The sequence below is a fragment of the Anopheles ziemanni genome, chromosome 3, assembly GCF_943734765.1.
Source record: "Anopheles ziemanni chromosome 3, idAnoZiCoDA_A2_x.2, whole genome shotgun sequence".
NCBI lineage: Eukaryota > Metazoa > Arthropoda > Insecta > Diptera > Culicidae > Anopheles > Anopheles ziemanni.
Genome location: NC_080706.1, coordinates 40,765,365 through 40,786,672, shown reverse-complemented (window position 1 = coordinate 40,786,672; position 21,308 = coordinate 40,765,365). Strand labels below are relative to the sequence as shown.

The following is a 21,308-nucleotide window of genomic DNA, read 5'->3' as shown; positions in this document are numbered from 1 at the left end:
CTTCAAAGGTTTCCGTTCCAATTCCATCAAAACATCGCACCAAACCATCGTTTGAGAGTAATTTAATATCACTTAAATAATTTAAATATGTTTCGAAAATATTTTAAAGAAACCTACGTACATAACTTGCGCAAAATTAATTGAGACCGAGATATCCGAGAATCCAACTGGCTGTGACCATCTTAATCTAAGGTCAAATATTTTAATGACGTTTACAAGAACTTTATACTATACTTCCATGACAAAGCTTTAAATTTTACAAAACTAAGATTTCTATAAATCACAAAATACATTTTGTAAAGTTGCTGTAAACAGCAAAAAATTTATAGCAACAAAAACAATGGTTTACAATAAATAAATATGTAGCCGATCAACACCATAAAATACTTTTGAGTTAATAACTTGGAAATAAGAAGAAAGAAAAGTGTTTGATTTATATAATATCAGTTTGCTTAAATTTTTTAGGAAGGAACTTTAATAATGCAGAAAAGTTGGAGAAGCATGGATAATTTTTAAAGTAATTCTTTGTAACCTTTTAAAAACAAAATTTAATTTAAAAATAATTAATTGTTGGAAATAAAGTTTATTAACCGTGTCGATCTTAATTGTGCCGATAGTTAAGAAAAAACATATGACACCTATAGACTAAGCAATGAAAACTTAGTTTGCAACACCATACTCATAATTACACTTTAAATAGTACAAGTTAATTAGAAGAGATACCATGAGAATGGTAAAAGGCGTCAAAATTTGCCTCGCCTTAGTTAACCATTACGTTCCTTCAAGAGTGTAACAGAGTGGCTGTCACTAAAAAGTAGACTGTAGCGATTTCCTCATAATTTTATTTAAATTTATGATCTCCATTCCATGATCTATGACCGGGCAATCCGCAGATGAAGATCATGTAATCGACACGCCCGGGTCGGCATTGCATCAAACGGCTACCGCGCAACAGGTTTACCTCGGTTGTCTCCGATTATTAGATGAAAGAAAAAAAATGGGAAAAATAAATACCATAACGTATCGTATCCGTTCGAAACGTAGCGACGAACCCTACCGAACACAGCCAGCAGATAAATAATCACCCGAGAGGAGAAATATGCTGCTTCCTGTGCACCCACACTCGGGCAGGTACATAAAAAGACAACCGGCTAATGGAGTTGCGGCCAGTTTGGTTGAAAAGTGGTTCAATATCATACCACCACCCTTCCTGGCCCTGCCGAAGGTACGTCGCTCGGATGCCGTAGTGCAGTAGTCCTCGGAGATAACAATCTTAACCGTTTGTCAGCCATATTGTCCGGCGTGCGGAGCCCAGCGGAATGGTATCCCATTTAGGTAATAAGAAACACACGCACAGCAGGCTCCATGGGCTACATTCCGGCCATACAAAAATCATCAAACCACTTAATAAACCTACTAATTTACAATCCACTCCGCTTCCTTCCTTCGAGCTTTCGATGGCATTCGTAAGAGCTGCGCCATAAATCGCAGTATCGATCGTTGCGGAAGGAGCGAATGGGGGAGCAGGCTTCAGATGCTAGCTAAGTAGGTGCTCCTAGAAATGGGGCCCCAGGTCGTTATGAGTGTGGCCGAAATAGCAAAAATAAAACCAGTCGGTCGCTAAATAAACAAAAACACACAATCATCCCGATTCCGCCCGAGCAGGAAGGCACCTTACGTCGGGCATCGCAAATGGCCCTACATTACAACGGCTTGGGTTGCGGAAAAAGCGGGCACACCAAATCTGCACACTCACACCGGAAGGAATATGGCAGGGTGGAGAAAAACGGCAGCAGCTACACGCCGGTTTCAATGCTGGACCACGGCCAACAAGAATTTAAACCTTGAGTGCCGCCAGGTGCGAACGAGCATCAAATCGGCGACCGAACGAAACGAGCCGGAGGTCGGTGGAGGAAAAAAAACCTGCCCACCAACCGGGATCGGAACGGTTGCTCCGGACCCGATGCCCGGACACGTTCGCATATGGCACACCTCGGATTGGGTATCGATCGATTAAAAACCGGGGTACTGTTAAGTAGCATAAATTCCAATCAGTCGAAGACCGGTGCCCGGCCGAGGTGGACGATTGGGAGGGTTGGGTGGGATGGCCGTGCAAAACACCCTCCATCTGGTAACGGGTAAACATGGTGTGTACTATTCACATTCAAATTTTTAGGCCACAGCGAATTGTTCTGGTGGGCCGCGCAAAAAGCGCCACTAAAGCTAACAGTAGTTCGGTGTTTGTCGTAAATTGTACCCGACGTAGCCCGGTAATTTAATCCACCTTCCGGGAAGAGGGGGTCCCTCCAGGGTTGTGCAAAAACGTAACAAAATAAGATAAATAAAACCTCCATCTCGGCCACCTTCAGTTGGCCAAAGTGGAGCCCTTGTTTTCCAGCGGAACGCTGAATCATCCGAAAGCGAAAGTCGTCTCGTCTATCGCGCACCACAAGGGGGATCGCACATAATTGGACGCCATTTTTTCTCGCCCCAAAACGATCGGTGGCGGTGAGGGAAAAAATCGTGCGGGAAAAAAAATATCGCCCCAATCAGGTAGTGTACACATACACAATAGGCCACAATTACCATCGGCTGGCGCGATCAAGGAAAGCGAGGTAGCACAGGCCCTCTCTTTTCCTTCCGGATCATCTCCGGGTTTTTTTGCGTGTTTGTTGTTTCCCGAAAACGAAACAATGAATGGGATTTTTTGGCCCGTTTCGTGTTTACGCTACGGCGGGGAAGTTCTTTTTCCTTTCGCCCCACTGCGAATGGTTTGTTGTGGTGTTTGCGCGTTTTCACTTTTCACCATCGATTGATTGGCGGCGATGATGGCTTGGCGAATATGGCTGGCGGCGTTCGCACCTTGATGATGCCCGCGAAAGATCCATTTTATCGCGACGGATTGATGTGTACAACCCAAAGGGGGAAGAGGGGCAATGGCGACGGGGTCGAAAATGATTTTATTTAATTCGATAATGATATTTATCGGGTCAGCGCGATCGGTGAAACTGTGCCGATGTTTAAACCGAAGCAAAGAGGGAAAGCGATCCCGTGATCTTCACTTCTATTTTTTTGTGTTGTGGTTGTTGTTTGTGGTTGTTGTCTGTGATGGGTTAGAGGGAGTTTTACCCTTTCCCCCGGGTCGTCTTCAACATCACACCGTGCGGACGGAAGTCCGACGATGCGATCGTGACTGCGTTTAGAGCGGGCAAAGTAAAGCGAGTAAACGGCATCGGCCAAAGCCCCCCCCCGGAACGGCCGGTGGAAGGGCACGGACACTGGATCACCGGGGTGAAGAAGATTAAATCAACACCGAACGAAGGGTGAGGGTGACCGTTCTCGACCGACACTTTCGACCCTCACCATCCTTTCACCAAAAGTAAAAAAATAAAAAAAAGGGAAGCAGCGTGGGCATTGGTCAAGACGGTCGTGTTGTTTTCTTTTACTCGACATCGACGACCCAAGCCGAACCCGGTGACCTACGCTGCAATCATATCGACGATGGGGTGATTGATAGGGAATTTAGGGGCACATTTTTATCCGATAAATGTATATCTCTACCCTGCCACCCCTCCTGCAGGGGCGAGATTTATTCGGCAGCTCGTCAGGGATCCCACTGATTATAGCCTATCGGTAGCGGACTCTGACGATGATAAGCTGCCGGCAGGAGTTGCGCGGCAGCGACGAGAGGGCATCGCGTGCGCAACACCACGCTCGGGGAGGAAGTTGGACTCGATTCAACTGCATCCAAGCCATAGACCAAAGTTTCACTGCCCACAAGCAGTCACACCTTCCGATCTATTTTCGGTGTCACGAAACGCACCTCAAATCTCCTCGTTCTGTTATTAGAAAGTGTTTGCAGTCGTCGACAGGAAAGTGTTTCTGTTTGATGGAAGGAGGATTCTATCTACCAAAGCCCGACGACAGGGAGATTTTATCGCCTGCTGAAGGGTTGAGTTAATAAGGGTTTGGTAGAAGAGCACTTGAAATTGCATCCATAGAAACTGGAGTCACGAAATGTGGACGGATGAATGTGTGTCACGTAAACATCCAAACACGCTACGCATAATGTTTGGAATGGATTAATTGGACATGCTTTCAACAAGCAAGGTCAAATGTATCAATCTTAAATGGCCGCTAAAGCTATAGTAAATACTTGATACATTTTAAAAGGTTCACATTGGAGCTACTAAGAATAGTTTAAACAAAAACCTTTTTCTTCATTAACACGTTGACAGCTATCATTAGTTATAAACAGTTGTTGGCCCAGCAAATAAAAGAAAATGCAACATGAACTATGATAATACTAAAACCAAATTCTTCGAGAAGCTAAGTATTTGCTTGGCCTTCAAAAAACATTATATTAAATAAATGTGCCAAAAACACTAGGCAGTCAACATGTTCATGAAGTCAACATTTATTACTTTTCTTCTCACTAAAATGTCAATTCGATAATAGATCTCCTCACATTTGGTGTTCTAGTTTGAAATGTTCTCTTGAAGGCTACAATAATAAGACCGCAAACTCCAAGCAATTGTCTGCCTTTACTGTGAGACAATCGAGTTGAAATCTGTGGTCCGATACGAAGCCTTTGTTTGTTTGTCAAAATTAAAGGGAATTAAAATTAAAATGAACTCCTTCATCTATTTATCGAAAAACCAAAGCACAGAACCATTTGAGTGAAACTACCGGGGACATTATAGAAAGCAATAAGTTGACGAATATAAAATCTGAGAGACATTAAACGAAAAATTCCATTTCCTCTAAATTCGCTGCTAAAAGTTATTTAAAATCTATTGGTTTATTTATTCTATTTAAAAAACTGTCCATTTGCACTTTTGATTTCAGTATTCAGTTGACTCGCAGGCATAACGCCCACTTCACACGCGTGCGTTGGCGTGAATGGCCAGAACACCGTCGTACGCGTTGGCCGGAAGAACAATCTGAGCGCGTCCATCGCCTCCGACCGTGACGGTGTTTCCGGTGCAAGCCCCGTTCACCAGGTCACCCGAGATAACGTCACAGTAGGTACCGGGCGGCAGGCACGTCTGCAGGTTCTGGTTCAGATCGAACGACTCAAGGTTGAAGGCGATGAAACCGCGTCCACCACGGCAGAACGCCATCTGGTAGTTGCCGTTGTCCCACCAGTCGTTGATCTGCGTGCCGGCGACGGCATTGCGGAAGCCGATCATGTTGTAGATCTGACGCCACCGGTGCTCGCACACCCAGCCACCTCCACAGGAGTTGTCCGCGTTGAAGGTCGGCGAGATCAAGTTCTCGTTGGCGTCCTGCGGCGGTCCTCGCTCACTGTCGGTGAACGAGAACGAGCTCATGACGCGCACAATACCGAACGGGTGGGCCAGCATGAACGCCGTGGCCATCTTGTAGTTTCGCGGAACCTTGTACGTGAGGACCTCGGCACCGCCGGCACCGTGTCCGCGCTGGTTGTCGTGGTTATCAACGAACACCAGGGCCAGATGCGACGGCAGGAAGCCCCAGCCCGTTCCCCAGTTCGTTAGGTGACGGAACGGGTTGCGTCCACGGAAGACGCGACCGATCTCGGACGAGTGGCGGAACTCCGTCACCGTACCGAGGTGCGTGTACTCGTCACGTGTCACGGCCTCGCCTCCCAGATCGATGACTTCCTGCGTGAGGAAGGGGCGCGCACCGGCCGGGAATCCGTGCGCCGTCGGCAGATTGTCCATACGGCTGTAGATGGCCTGCAGGTCTCCGGGCCACATATGCTTGACGGCGTCCACGCGGAAACCGGCGACACCAAACGAGATGAGCTTGTTCAACATCTCCACAATTTTCTCACGCACCCATGGCACTCCTTGGTTCAGATCGGGAAGGGCCGCTAGCTGACAATTGCGGACCATGATCGGATCCTGGTAGTTCGTGATGATGCACGGCGAATTGAAGTCCAGCTGACTGAACGGTACGCCCGGGTACGAGAAGGTTTGCCGGTTGGCCGTGCTACCACCAGTTCCGCCGCCTCCCACCAGGTCGGCCATGTGGTTGAAGACTATATCGACGTAGATGCGTACACCGACCGCGTTACAACGTCGAACCATGTCCGCGAACTGAGCCTCGTTGCCCGAGCGGGTGGTCAAGCCGTATGACATTGGCTGGTAGCGTTCCCACCATGGTCGCCCGAAGCTTCCTCCGATGACGGCGTTCTCTGTCGGGGGCGACACCTGCACGCCCGCATATCCTCGCGGTGCAAGGAAGTTCTCGCACTCGTTCGCGATGTCATCCCACTTCCACTCGAACAGGTGGACGATACAGCTTCGGTCGGCCCACTGATGGGTATTGAAGTATGCCGACCCAAGGGTGGCACACGTCGCTAGCAGAACTACTGCGACCCGCATTGCTGTTTCCTTTCACACTACACAGAAGTTGAGTTCAGTTTACCGAGGCACAGCGCCATTCCGTCGTTTTAAATACCGACCAACTCCCAGTATGACCACGATAAGATAAAGATAAGCGCATTAAAAATCGATCAACGGATTTGACCAAATCATTAGATTCTTCTGGCAACACTGCTATCTCTAAACGTACCAAAAATCCCATGATAAAAATAATTTTCTGATAAAACAAGGCAGTGGAAGAAGGATGATAAGGGCACTTCCTCTAATGACGGAAGTCATTCATTGGTAAACTAAGGGAAAAAACAGAGTTTCTCCATAGCGGCTGAACCATTTTTAATCAAACTTTGGTTGGTTTGTTTACGTTTGTTACAGCAATGACATATACAGTGTAAACTCAACTCACAAGTATAAACGGTTATGTCAAAGTGTATGCACCAAAGTTATGCACCAGGGCTTATACAACACGGGGAAATCTATGAAATATCAACCATTTTACTATATGTAAAACCAGTAAATATGCCGTTATTGTAACTATTAAATTAAAATATAATCCCGTGTTTTTTTATGACGGGACATCATTTGCATAATATCGTTTTCAGACGTACACGAAATACAATTCGGTGGAGTGTACTGCACGAAAAAAAAAAAGAGCTAACATAATAAGTTTGTACTTCTTCTCGTAACGATTTTTCAAATCTTCAAGTATCAATCAAATACTAAACAAGCCAGGAATATGAGACCAAATTGTTTGCTAGAGAACAGCGATTATTATTCGCAGGAAATTGCTAAGTACTTTTGATTATTCTCTCCCGTAACGTTTAGGTTAGAATTAAAACCAAAATTTAGCATAGGGTATTTTGTTCAACCCACTGGTAAAAAAACCCGATTACTTAAATAAACTGAACGGAACTGAATTGAAAGTAAAATCTTACAATTAGGATTTACAGAACTGTTATGTTTGAACATCAGTACCTTTGGTAAACTTTCGGCAAGCGGTGAGGTACTGAATTTAATTTAATAACTCTGATTGTGGACATGGTTTCCGAACTACAGGACATGGCTTCCGAAATACTTGCCCCTACCAACACGTGTATACTACGATCGCTGTTGATCTTTATCATCTGAAGGAAACCGGGGAATAATGACACATTCTGCGCTCCCATCGCCGCGTTAGCAATTGTTAGCATGCAGTCCCATTGGGGGTCTCTATGATTGACACTTTAACTACCGAAACAACGTCCAAACCATCGTGGCTGCACCGTGGTCAGCGACATGACGCGTCGGCACGGGATGTGCGGGGAGAGAAACTTTCCCCTGCCAATTATGGCATTGTTGTTGCATTGCCCGAATAACCGTGCGCCACGACAATCTCCCCCATAGCACCGGTACGGACGAAGATCATTCACAGGAGATCGATTCTTTTCATTCGCCCGTTGCGGCATGCGCATACACTCCTTCGACGGAAGAAATTGTCCGACTGTCCGACGGGAAACCGACGGAGCTGGACTTGGGAAGCGGTCGACGAACAATTAAGGCACCGTCCGGAGTTCGAGTGTGCCAGTGCCCGAGTCTTACCCTCTTCTGCTGCATCGAGGGAGGCGGCTGTAGTCCAGCCACCCAACGGTTAGGTCAGTTTTAACCTAATTCACACGATTAATAGCAGGAGGTTGATTAGATCTTCGATCCCTTAAGAGGGATTCGCAGCCATTTGCTTTCGTCAGCCCGATGGCCGTATTTCGCATCTTCCCGAAATGCTGAGGATCGCACCATACAACATCGCTCGGCGCTTGTGACGTCAAACTCTCACACCCACCGGACAATTGATTTCGGTAGCCTGAGTCATAGGAACGTAAAAAACAGAATGGGGTCTTGGAAATGTCTGGGACAATGGAATCAAGGCACATCCAAACCACATCGTTGCCTTCGTGGCGCGATCGATATCGATCAGATGCTCCACGGTGGCACGAAACCACCACGAAGACCATTTAATAGGCCATCCTTTCTATCTGCATCCAAGTCTGGCACGTTTCTTCACACACAGGTAGCACACCAAAAGGCCCTACGGTCTAGCGTGGCTCGGGAGCACTGTGATTTGCATTTGACATTTAAATTATACCCAGAATCAATCCTCCTCCGATTTCCCTGTGCACTTCCAACCTCTGCCAAAAGCCTCGGTTCAGAACGAAAAAGCGATGAAGCAGCAAAACGAGTGAACGGTTCCAGAGCTACTCATGCCCCCAGGTTGCGATAACGACGCGACGCTTCGATATGAAAAGCTTTCCAGGCTGGACTTCATTTGGGTTTTTTATTCGAATCGAAAGTTCATTTCATTTGTTGATCCGCCGCGAATAAAGTATCGCAAATCGAGAGCTGATGCTATTGATATTGGCATTAATTACGGAACGGTTTAACTTACAAATGATTTCTTTGAGCTTACTTTCACTTTTCTTGGACACACGTTGGAGATGAAAAGCTTTATTTTGAGGAATAGCTTTCGTCTTGGGTGAACTACTACTTCAAAAACTGGGTCACCGGACGACAGTTAGAAGGCTTTTTGTAGCAACATTTTGTTTTTGCCACTCTGCCAGCGAGTGCAGGGTCTAACTTTGTGCATCTAAGACTTGCAGACTTAGATTTGAGATTCTCTTGAAACTTCAATTCACGTTTTGACTAATGTTGTTACAGAGTCTTTTGACCTGGTCCGGTTAATTCAGATGCATTGTAAAGATTCAATTGAGCAAAGAATGTAAATTTATATATTCGTGTAAAGTTCATAATTACCGTGAGAAGCAAAGAGTGTAGTCGTTTAAAAGACTCCCAAACACGAACCAAGAACATGTTCAGCCTACCTACGAGCCATTTCCGAACGTAATTGACTTATGGTGATAACCTACTGAAGAACGTGCTGGCGTACGCCACCAGAAAAAGATTGAGGACCACTCAGTGGTTCATTCTGCTCAATCAAAGTTAAAGAAATTCAAGAGTTGACATTTTCACGGAAGCGCGAAAGGGCTTCACATTGGAAACATAAAGTGACGGAAGAGAATAAACACGGAAGGCTACACGTACGAAGCTTACAGGACCTACCGGCAGTATATTAATTACAGAAGGCTTCATATACGAAGCTTACAGGCACATCACAATGGCAAAGGCAACAATTATAAGAGACGAACGGAAGATTAGTATGGCACGTCTGTACTCGTCGGTGGCCAATGCAGAAGAGACTTTATTCAAGTGACAATTCATTACCATGTGGTCCGATTGACAGTTGTCAATCGAACGGACATGCGGTTTACAAGGTTCATACAAGCGGTTTACAAGGTCTATACAACATTTGACGGCCGGTATTCGATCTGGACGTTCCAACATGGTATGTGTTTCCATTTATCAGTTTTTCCTGTCCATTTTGCCGATCTTTGGTCCATTTTGCCGAACCACATTGGGTCAAAGTCATTGAGAAATATCAGTTCAAAGATGTGTAAAACACCAACCATTATTCTTTAGTATAGCGTGTTAAAGACAGATTGTCTTTAACGGGGCTCTAAGTGGACGGAAATATAGAAAGCACTCAGCTTTTCTTGCCTATGTGAAAACCCTTTTTTTGGTAACAGCAATAGGCTAAAAAATCGTCTGGCTTCTCTAATTCACGTATGACGAAGAGACAGAAGGCGCATCCTTCGATCCCTTTTATAAATCTACAAAAAACATCGCCGTCGCGGCGACGTTTCCGTTCGGCCAGCTTCGTTGGGCCGAGACATTACAGCGGTTCCAACAAGGCGTAACAACATTTTGACAAATTATTCCTCTAAATTTTCAAAATTATAATTAAACTTGTGGGCTTTATTAGAATGCTTTTACTTTATTTAAAATTTGTACAATTTCTAGTCGCCTTGAGAGCACCTCGCATGAATAAGTCTTACAACCGAGACTAAAACGAAAAAAAAAAGAAAATATTGTAAAACACCATCCAATTTTGTGACATATGATTCAACTGCTTTCTGAAGCTGTCAACTTACGTTAGCATGGATAGCAAGGACACCATCCTCAGCGTTGCTGGAAATGAAGATGTTGGCTCGTCCATCACCTCCAACGGTGACGCTGGCTCCAGTGCAGCTACTGCCGGATTTGCTGCCCGAAATCACATCACAGTACGTACCGGCCGGCAGACACGTCTGCAGGTTCTGGTTCAGGTCGTAACCCTCCAAGTTGAAGGCCACGAAACCACGTCCGCCACGGCAAAAAGCGATCTGATTGTTGCCGTTGTCCCACCAGTCGTTCAGTCCGGTACCGGCGACCGCATTACGGAAGCCGACCATGTTGTAGATCTGACGCCACCGGTGCTCGCACGCCCAGCCTCCGCCGCACGAGTCGTCCGCGTTGATGATCGGCGAGCTCAGGTTACCATCGCCATCCGAGGGGGGTCCCTGTTCTCCATCATTGAAGAAGTACGAGCTCATGACCCGCGGGATGCCATACGGATGCGCAAGCATGAACGCCGAGGCCATCTTGTAGTTCTTGGGCACCTTGTGCGTGAGGACGTCGGCACCACCGGCACCGTGTCCGCGCTGGTTGTCGTGATTATCAACGAACACCAGAGCCAGATGAGACTCCAAGAAGCCCCAAGCGGGACCCCAGTTGCTGAGGTAACGGAGTGAGTTACGTCCATAGAACGCCTTACCGATCTCGGCCGAAAAGCGGAACTCGGTCACCGTACCGAGGTGCGTGTACTCGTTCTTGCTGATCGCCTCTCCGCCCAGATCGATGACCTCCTGCGTGATGAAGGGGCGTGCACCGACCGGGAATCCGTGCGCCGTAGACAGATCGTTCAAACGACTGAAGATGGCCTGCAGGTCTCCGGGCCACATATGCTTGGCGGCGTCCACGCGGAAACCGGCGACACCAAACGAGATGAGCTTGTTCAACATCTCCACAATCTTATCGCGCACCCATGGCACTCCTTGGTTCAGATCGGGAAGGGCCCCTAGCTGACAATTGCGGACCATGATCGGATCCTGGTAGTTCGTGATGATGCACGGCGAATTGAAGTCCAGCTGACTGAACGGTACGCCCGGGAACGAAAAGGTTTGCCGGTTGGCCGTGCTGCCACCAGTTCCACCGCCTCCCACCAGGTCGGCCATGTGGTTGAAGACCACATCGACGTAGATGCGCACACCGACCGCGTTACATCGTCGCACCATATTCACGAACTGTGCCTCATTGCCCGAGCGGGTAGTAAAGCCGTAGGACATTGGCTGGTAGCGTTCCCACCACGGACGGCGGGGGCTCCAGACGACGGAGTTCTCCGTCACTGGCGACACCTGCACGCCCGCATATCCCTTCGGAGCCAGGAAGTTCTCGCACTCGTTTGCGATGTCATCCCACTTCCACTCGAACAGGTGGACGATGCCGCTTCGGTCGCCCCACTGGTGGGTATTGATGTAGGCCGACGCAAGGGTGGCACACGTCGCCAGCAGAACTACTGCGATCCGCATCGCTGTTTCCTTTCACACTACACAGAAGTTGAGTTCAGTCTACCGGAGTACAGCGACATGCCGTCTTTTTAAATACCGACCCAGTTTAGCTGCACGATGACCACGATAAGATAATGTATAAAAAATCAACCAACGGATTTTCCCGCATCATTAGATTCTTCTGGCAATACTGCTTTATCAATTAGCGACTCCAAAATCACATGATAAAAATGATAATTTTCTGATAAACAATGTACGGATATCTACCTGTTCAGGAAATCCCCTCAGAACGTTCATGAATCCCTGTACCGGTTGGGACTGGCAATTTTAGAGCTGCAGACCCTGTACATGCTTACGTATATTCCTCTGAATGTTCAGGCAATCCCCCCAGCATATGCATGAATCCCTGTACCGGTTGGGTCTGGCAATTGTATAGCTGCAGACCTTGTAATGGGATTTCCTCTGATGTATTAGGTACACAAATACATGACGGTCGTTTTTCTTACTGATGACCTATTTATTTGTAAAACTGCGTCAATCAATGTATTGCTCAAAATTTTATATTACTTTGTCCACCTTTCGCTACGTCCTTTGATCCAATCCAGGTATCCAACCAGTACTGGGACTGCTGGTACTGCTAATCAGCCAACCCATGTGCCATGGATCGGAATAGATGAAAATCCGATAGCGCTAAATCCGGTTAATTCGGTTGGTGCGGTAGAACACCCCATTTCAGGGTATTGAGGTAGTCTGGTACGGGCTGCGCAACATGTGGCAGAGCGTTGTCATGCAGCAGAATGACTTGGCGTGCCGTGATGAGTATTGTGGCCGTGCAGCCTTTTCAGCTCAAACGTATCAATTGTGTTCGGTAGCGTGCACCGATGATTGTTTCTCCTGGCTTCAGAAAATACTCCGCAGAACTTTCGAATGATGAACGTTTGGCTGAGCTGATGATGGTGGGATATGGTAATTATTTTTTGCGTTTTGGGTTACTACAAAAAATCTACTTCTCGTCTTTCGTCAAAATTCTGTTCAGGAACCTCTTTCTGTTGTGTAATAATCAAAAGGAATCAGAAATTCCCACATGACAAGTCTGCATTCAATGTCTCGCTGCTTCAAGTTATGTGGTATCCATTTGGATTCCTTCTATATCATACCTAGTGCGATCAGCCGTAACGATATGGCGTGACGAGTTACGCCCGAGTCTCTATCTTCTTCTCGAAAGTATTTGCAGCGATCCGAATGACCTGGCCAAAGCTTATGCTGACGATGTCTCAGTGGTAAGTACCACCTCTTCCAAAATTGAGTTAGTGAGAGCAGCAATTGAGGCTTGTAAAGTCTGCTCTGGTGCCAAACTATATGTCTATAAAATCGCACTGGACAATGAAGCGATAACAGACGAGCACCATATCTCCCTATCATGGTTGCACACTGTCCTATAGCTGACAGGTGTTAGGGATCCTGTTCACATAATAATATCTGGGAAGCAGCGGGTCACAACTGGAATCTAGAGATCAACTAATTTCGACGGCTGGTGTGGTTGCAGTGATAGACCTGGACCTAATGTAGAAGGTGGTTCTGCTCAACATCTTCTTGTTGCCGAAGCTGTGGTTTGTTGCGTCGATCGTTGGCTCACGCTCTAGGCGAGAGTCTGGTCTCGTGTCAGGCCTGGCACGTTTCTTTCCTCAAGTAAAAAAACGAATGAACGTTAGGATTCCAGAGTCACTCATGCGCCCAGTTTGCGATAACAAAGCGACGGTTCGATATTAAAAGCTCAACAGGATGGACTTCATTTGGGTTTTTATTCGAATCGAAAGTTCATTTTATTCGCTGTAGTGATGTGCGCTCGGAGTGATAATTCCCAAACTGACAAACTGGGATTCGAATCACTAGAAGTTGTGATTCAAATCCCATGTAGCGATTCCCAAACTGGGATTCAAATCACTAGATGGGATTCGAATCACAACTTGAGATTCGAATCTCTATGACGACTAGTGATTCTTTTACTTACTCGTTCACTCTTTTGAGATTCATTTTACACATTTTAAATCACGAAACATTGACTTAAAGATTAGAATCATCGTGATGATTATTCACTCTGATTGAAATCTCTAAAAAGAGTTGTTACTCTCATCACTAATTCGCTGATCTACCGCGAATAAAGTATCGCAAATCGAGAGCCAATGCTATTGATATTGGCATTCATTACGGAACAGTTTAACTTACAAATGATTCCTTTGAGCTTACTTTTCCTTTTCTTGGACACATGTTGGAGATGCAAAGCTTTATTTTGAGGAATAGGTTTCATCTCGGGTGAACTACTACTTCAAAAACTGGGTTACCGGACGACAGTTAGAAGGCTTTTTGTAGGCTCTTCCAGCGAGTGCAGGGTTTAGCTTCGTGCATCCAATTCTTGCAGACTTAGACTTAGGATTCTCTTGTAACTTCGAAACACGGTTTGACTATTGTTGTTTCATAGTCTTTTTATCCGGGCTGGTTAATTCAGATGCAGTGTAAAGTTTTAACGTTCAGAGTTTTGTACAAAAACCTTTACGATTGAGTTTAACGTGAGATCAGTTTCATATGTAAAGTTATACATTCGTATAACGTGCTTAATTACCATGAGATGGAAAGAGTTTAATCGTTAAAAAGATGCTTAAACTCAAACCAAGAACATTTTCAGCCAACCTACGAGTCGCATAAGCGTAATCAACTTATGCTGATAATCTACAGAAGAACGTGCTGGAGTACGCCACCAGAAAATGATTGATTGGCCGCTCAGTGGTACGCTCAGCGCAATCGTTTACGTTTTAGTATTATCAACAATGACGAATTGATAACGCCAAAGAAATTCAAAAGTCAACAAGGTATTTGATCTTTGGACTTTCAAGAAGCATTTGACTTATGGTTTTCAAAATTTTGTTAGCTGGTCCGTTTGCTGGTTGTAGCTTCATTTCAGTTATGAGTAATCAAATCATTGATTGCATAACCACATTGGGTTATAGTCATTGAAAAATATAAGAACCAAATTTTGACAAATTATTTCTCTAAATTTTTAAAACTATAAATAAACTTGTGTGCTTTATTACAATGCTTTTAATTTATTTAACATTTGTACAACTTCTGGTCGCCCTGAGAGCACCTCGCATGAAAAAGTCTTACAGCCGGGACTAAAAAGATAAAAAGAAAAGAAAATATTGTAAAATACCATGCAATTTTGTGACATATGATTCAACTGCTTTCTGAAGCTGTCAACTTACGTTAGCATGGATAGCAAGGACACCATCCTCAGCGTTGCTGGAAATGAAGATGTTGGCGCGTCCATCGCCTCCAACGGTGACACTGGCTCCAGTACAGCTGCTGCCGGATTTGCTGCCCGAAATCACATCACAGTACGTACCGGCCGGCAGACACGTCTGCAGGTTCTGGTTCAGGTCGTAACCCTCCAAGTTGAAGGCCACGAAACCACGTCCGCCACGGCAAAAAGCGATCTGATTGTTGCCGTTGTCCCACCAGTCGTTCAGTCCGGTACCGGCGACCGCATTACGGAAGCCGACCATGTTGTAGATCTGACGCCACCGGTGCTCGCACGCCCAGCCACCGCCGCACGAGTCGTCCGCGTTGATGATCGGCGAGCTCAGGTTACCATCGCCATCCGAGGGCGGTCCCTGGTCTCCATCGTTGAAGAAGAACGAGCTCATGACGCGCGGGATTCCGAACGGATGCGCCAGCATGAACGCCGAGGCCATCTTGTAGTTCTTGGGCACCTTGTGCGTGAGGACGTCGGCACCGCCGGCACCGTGTCCACGCTGGTTGTCGTGGTTGTCGACGAACACCAGGGCCAAATGCGACTCCAGGAAGCCCCAAGCGGGACCCCAGTTGCTGAGGTATCGGAGCGAGTTACGTCCATGGAACGCCTTGCCGATCTCGGCCGAAAAGCGGAACTCCGTCACCGTACCGAGGTGCGTGTACTCGTTCTTGCTGATCGCCTCACCGCCCAAATCGATGACCTCCTGCGTGATGAAGGGGCGAGCATTCGGAGGGAATCCATGGCTGGTCGGCAGGTTGTTCATGCGGCTGTAGATGGCCTGCAGATCGCCGGGCCACATATGCTTGACGGCGTCCACACGGAAACCAGCGACACCGAGTCCGATGAGCTTGTTCATCAGCTCGACGATCTTGTCGCGGACCCAGTTGTTGCCCTGGTTCAGATCGGGCAATCCCACCAGCTGGCAGTTGCGCACCTCGATCGGGTTGTTGTAGTTCGAGATCGAGCAGGGCGTGTTGAAGTCGTTCGCTCCGTACGGCACGGCCGGGAAGGACATGGCACCGGCATTCGCCTGCGATCCACCGGTTCCACCGTTGGTGCTGATAGCGGCCATATGGTTGATGACCAGATCGACGTAGATGCGCACACCGACCGCATTGCAGCGACGGACCATGTCCGCGAACTCGCCCTCATTGCCCGAGCGGGTGGTCAGACCGTACGAGATCGGCTGGTAGCGCTCCCACCACGGACGGCGCGGACTCCAGACGACAGCGTTCTCCGTCGGGGGCGACACCTGCACGCCCGCATATCCCTTCGGGGCCAGGAAGGACTCGCACTCGCGCGCAATGTCGTTCCACTTCCACTCGAACAGATGGACGATGCCGCTTCGATCGCCCCACTGGTGCGTATCGAACTGGCCACTCACTGCCACGGCCAAGGCCGCCAGAAGCATGCACACGAAGGCGCGCATTCTGATTGGATTGGTCACTTCACAAAACGGTCTAGAGGTTGTAGCGCGTTGGAACAATTCTCCAAACTGTAGCGAACCAATTCCATGGCACTGCTTTTATACGACCGAAACACTGATAGTACGCTGCAATGATAACCGCGGGATTTTGCAATCGTGTGCCCTGCCCCAGTTCCAGCTTCAGACTTCAACTCGATGGTGGCTTATCTGACGGCGTGTAACATAATATCAATCAGCTCATCGTACGGCGATGGTTTGACGCCGCGTCAACCGGAGAAACCGCTCCGCAAACCGACAACCCCAACCATCCCTCCCTTGTGGTTCAACGAGATCTTTCTCTAACGATAATGTTTACAGCCCTGAGAATATTCCTTCTTATCATGCTGCAGCTATAGTACACACACGTAGTAAACGTTCTGTGTGAGTTGTGTCGTCTTCTACGTAGAGTCGCAGATTGGATTGACAAGTGTACGTGATTGGATTTAATGGTCGGCGCGAACAGAAGATGCTTCCGGCGTGCTGCCACCGATGCGTTGTCCTTTGTACGATTACGGAAAGTCCAGAGTGTTGTGGAACAATTTTCCACCCTGCGCTCTGCCAGCCCCCTTCACCACCGGTTCGTCACGCTCGACTATAAGCAATTATGTTCTACGGTCGGTAATCGATAGGTGTAGATCGTACGCACGATTAGATAAAACAAATCCGATACCAAATACGCTACTGTGGCAATGCTTTACACCTTCGTTCATATAACAAATTCGGGTTGAAGCTGGTTCGCTATCTGCATCTGATAAGCGACGCGAGCCGTTAAAAAGCCATAACTCCAGGAGGTAATGCGTCGCGGTGGTCCACCGTGATCGACTGGGGGTGCCTTTTTTGGCCAGAAAGTATTCGTTTTAAGGGATTAAGACACGCTGGCAGAGAATGATCGATCACGCACCGTTTGAGTGACTGTGTTATCGGCGCCAGGAGAGGTATGTCATAAAATTTATTTAATTTTGTCACGCGAGACAAACGCCTGTAAAAGCTTCGTGGGGGAGGTGGGGTCGAACATGCGGGAAAAACATGTTTCTAGAATATGGTCAGTTTGGGGCATGGGAAAGGTTAATCGATAAGGAGGAAAATTAAGAGAAGCGGTTCAGAAGATGGTTCTGCATTATTTCATCGAGTTGTGAAATCGTAACAAAATTCAAGAGAAAACAGTTCCTAAGGGATGGATTGCAACGTTCATTAATTAGCAAACAACCAGTTATTGTAGAATTTAAAAGGAGCTTATAATGGTTTCCAAAGCGTAAACCCTATAACAGTGACAATTATATTATAAAATGAACTTCGTTTTTGCAATCTTAAAAGATAAAAGACTAGAAATCTAAAAAATATTGAAAACATAAAAATTCATGAAAAAGTATTAAAACATCATTAATGAAAATTGATAGTACAAGAACAAAACAGAAAGTATTCGTTGGTTTATGATGAATGATTTAGCTTCAAGTGTATGATAAACAATATTTTGCACATCAATCCAAAAGCACTCTGATGGTAAAAACTTGTCAGTCTTGTCAATCAGTCGCCATCTTCGATAGACTGGACTGCTAGTTTATGAACGAGGAGATTCATTGGTGTGGCATATGACTGCTTGTATTGTTAAACAGTAGTTGATAACAATGTTTGTAACATTTTAAATTTAAAAATTAATTATTTGCTTCCTTTCCTAAATGCTGTTCAGACATTTACAGTTTGATATAAGATTACATTTACAGTTACTATTCAGAAATTAAATACAGTTTTCGTGACATACGACAAATTGATAACAGAAAACAGTTGAAAATAATAACTTTTGTAGCAATTTGACAGAAAAGGTTTGCTATGATGCAAGACAGCAAGATGAGATGGAAAAAGAGAGTTGAACGTTGTAATCATACATCGGTAAAGTGATTTTGTTTCAGTTACATATGTGTGTTCAGTTACATATGACATATTTGTCTAAGGTTACGTGAAAGATGACTAATTTTATATGCACTGAAATAACTAAAAATCACAATAACATTGTATTGTGCCGAAATGTTACTAAGAATACTTCTCGACTTTGTGCATTTCAAGAAGTGGTAATTAAGTGGATTTTATTGTGAAATCTAAAACCAAAACCAAAATCCACTGCCCTACAACTTCACCAAATCAATGCACATCATTGCAACGATCATTCAACCCGCGAATGCAATTCTTCCCAGTTAAAAGTCGCCCTACATTGCAGCCAGTTGCGGGTTCGGTGCGCCGACCAAAGCTTTACCTTGGGGCAACAATAAATTCAATTAATTAGCCATTTTCCCGTCGCATTTTTCTCATAACCTTACCGCGAAGGGCAGCCCGATCGCGTCGCGACAGCGATGACCCCTTCGCGAATCTTCCGCGCGATCAAATGCACCAGGAGGACGGTGTCGTACAGCGGGGTAGGTGCAGAGCCCATCGGACGACAAAAGTAGATGCATACTGGTCGATGCGATTCCCATCGATTTCCTACCGAATGGGGTGAAGTTATCAAGGCAAAAAAACAAAACTGTATCTTCTTCCGTGCGCCCGTCCACGTGATAACTCGTCTTTAGTGCAAGGGCAGGAGCAGGAAAAAAGAAATCGCGAACCCGTTGGGGTGGGGAATTCGAATTCGTACAAACGAAAGCCATATCTGGCAATGGGTGGTTTTGTCGATAAACTTTCGATAATCGTTTCAATTAGCGACGAAAAAGGAAGAAATCGAACCGGTGGCTTTAGTGGCCGTCATTGGGGGGAGGCGCTGCCGGTCGGTTGCGCCAGCCACAAATGAGTTTTCCACTCGTGCACGGGGAGGTTGCAGATGAAAAGTTGCAATTGTGATGGGACGAGTTGAAAAACACATCGAACCATCCCGATTGGTAAGCGCTGCAGTCCCTAAAGATTCGAGCCGTTGGATGGCGCGACTTTGAATTCCAGGCCGAGCGACACACACACGCGCGGGAGGATGGACTTCAATCCGACCCCCAAGTCACTAAGGTAACGGGAAGGCGAACGTCGTTTCCACCTCCGTAGGCGGAGAAGCGTCTGGCGGCGCGCAAATCGTGACGACCGGGATTCACCGTCACCACCAACACTCTGTGGCGTGACGTCGTTTCTCTTAGTCTCAGTGGACTCCAGTTCGATGCAGTTCGAAGAAGTTCGGAAGTGCGGGAAGTTGGTGGAAAACAATCGGTCCAGCGGCATCGCCGAACGCAATTAATGCAATTCTTACATTTTGTTTGTCTACATTTTACTTGCAGAGCGGATCTACATGGGCAAGGAAGAATCGAAATCGGAAGCAAATAAAACCGTGCGTGGCGACTCGCAATTAAGCGGTATCGATCACTTGCCGTGCGTGTAAATAAATCTGCACCGGAGCCACGACCATGGAGTAAGCCACCGCGCCGGGCAGTCTCTAATCTGCAAACTATGCTGAAGCCATAAAGCTCTCGACATGCTTGGGTGCGAAGATGGAGCCTCCCCCCAACGGGTTCGTCAAGTGGTAGATCCGATGCAGATTGTTGTATAACAAATAATAATTAAATTAATTAGTTATTAAATTATAGACTCCCCCATCGGCAACCGGTGGATCATCTGGAAAACGGTGTACGGGCCACTCGAAAGGGCTAACCTTGGCTTCGAACATTGAAGACTTAGGAGGGACCGGGCAACGTGCGTCGACTTCTTCCCATAGACGCACGTGGATTGAATCTTCGTAACGGAGCGACGCAGTGCAGTGTTCCCTGGGAGAGTATGGCCACCCCGGTACCATTCATTATCAGTGACTTACTCGGCCATCGCAGTCAACGTGGTGGAGGCGGCGCCCACCGTGTGTCTACTTGACCGTGAAAACGTTCCACACGCCGTCCCATACCGGCTCTGCATCGCTAGATGGATGCGTTTTCTTTCGTAATTAATTTAAGCAATAGCTGGTTCGATTCTTCCATCCATCTACGCCACACGTTAGCCAGTTCCCTGGTGGCCAATGTTGGGCGCCCATCTAGACCCCGGGGGTTGGACCACAAAACCTCGGTGTGGCTTTGACCGACGGTTAGGCGGTGCGCATGTTGTATGGAATCATCATCAGCAGCAGCACCGTCATCATCGTTGGCCGTCTTTCGATGAGCATTCTGCATCGTTACACAGGTAATCGCACCGATTCCGAAGCATGTGTACGGTCGGTCGGTGATTCATAGCCGCACTACGCACACTAGCAGAGGTGGCTCTCGTCCCTTAATTGGATTAATGGTAGAGGTCTTGTGGGGCGTTCCCCCATGACCAGTGTTCCGATTATTTTAATTTTCAATTGTTTTATTCTCCAGCCGAGCTACCGTACTTAACGCGTGCGTCCTATGGCTGATGCGTTTATGGGTGGTGATTGGCTCGGAAGCATTGCCAGCACGGTTCCACAGCCTTTCGCTCCAATCAATGGACCACGTACAATGGACCGCGATCTACGATATGATTTGAGATGATTGGCAGCGGGAAGGAGGAGCAATAAGAAAAGTGTGCCACTTTTCCAAACGGTCAGTTGTTCCTGCTTCCCGATCGGTTCGGTTCGGATGACTCCGAAAACGAATCCAACCGATGGCCACATAGAGAAGGTAATTAATTTTCTAAGGAAAAGAAATAAGTGAAGGAAAATCCTTTCTTCATTCCAATGAAAGAGGCCAGGTCTATTGTGTTGTACAGCCATCGAAAGG

At 46.7% G+C, this 21,308-nt stretch overlaps 4 protein-coding genes across 4 annotated transcripts in view; all 4 read right to left on the bottom strand.

Annotated features, from left to right (window-relative positions):
• The window catches only part of LOC131289166 (autophagy-related protein 16-1), a 270,121-nt gene that overhangs the window by 28,162 nt on the left and 220,651 nt on the right, over positions 1–21,308 (bottom strand). The gene's annotated exons all lie outside the window — the stretch shown is intronic.
• LOC131289167 (alpha-amylase 1-like) lies at positions 4,881–6,371 on the bottom strand. The gene has a single exon (XM_058318376.1). The coding sequence runs from the start codon at positions 6,369–6,371 to the stop codon at positions 4,881–4,883; it is 1,491 nt and encodes a 496-aa protein (XP_058174359.1).
• LOC131288770 (alpha-amylase 1-like) lies at positions 10,288–11,863 on the bottom strand. The gene is made up of 2 exons (XM_058317944.1): positions 10,388–11,863; positions 10,288–10,299 (listed from the first exon to the last, which is right to left on the bottom strand). Exons 1-2 carry the CDS (start codon positions 11,861–11,863, stop codon positions 10,288–10,290), a joined length of 1,488 nt encoding a protein of 495 aa, XP_058173927.1.
• Positions 15,001–16,581, bottom strand: LOC131288763 (alpha-amylase B-like). The gene is made up of 2 exons (XM_058317937.1): positions 15,103–16,581; positions 15,001–15,012 (listed from the first exon to the last, which is right to left on the bottom strand). Exons 1-2 carry the CDS (start codon positions 16,579–16,581, stop codon positions 15,001–15,003), a joined length of 1,491 nt encoding a protein of 496 aa, XP_058173920.1.

Coding starts and splice junctions, on each gene's coding strand:
- LOC131288770 (XM_058317944.1), bottom strand. CDS start 11,863: ATGCGGATCGCAGTAGTTCTGCTGGCGACGTGTGCCACCCTTGCGTCG.
- LOC131289167 (XM_058318376.1), bottom strand. CDS start 6,371: ATGCGGGTCGCAGTAGTTCTGCTAGCGACGTGTGCCACCCTTGGGTCG.
- LOC131288763 (XM_058317937.1), bottom strand. CDS start 16,581: ATGCGCGCCTTCGTGTGCATGCTTCTGGCGGCCTTGGCCGTGGCAGTG.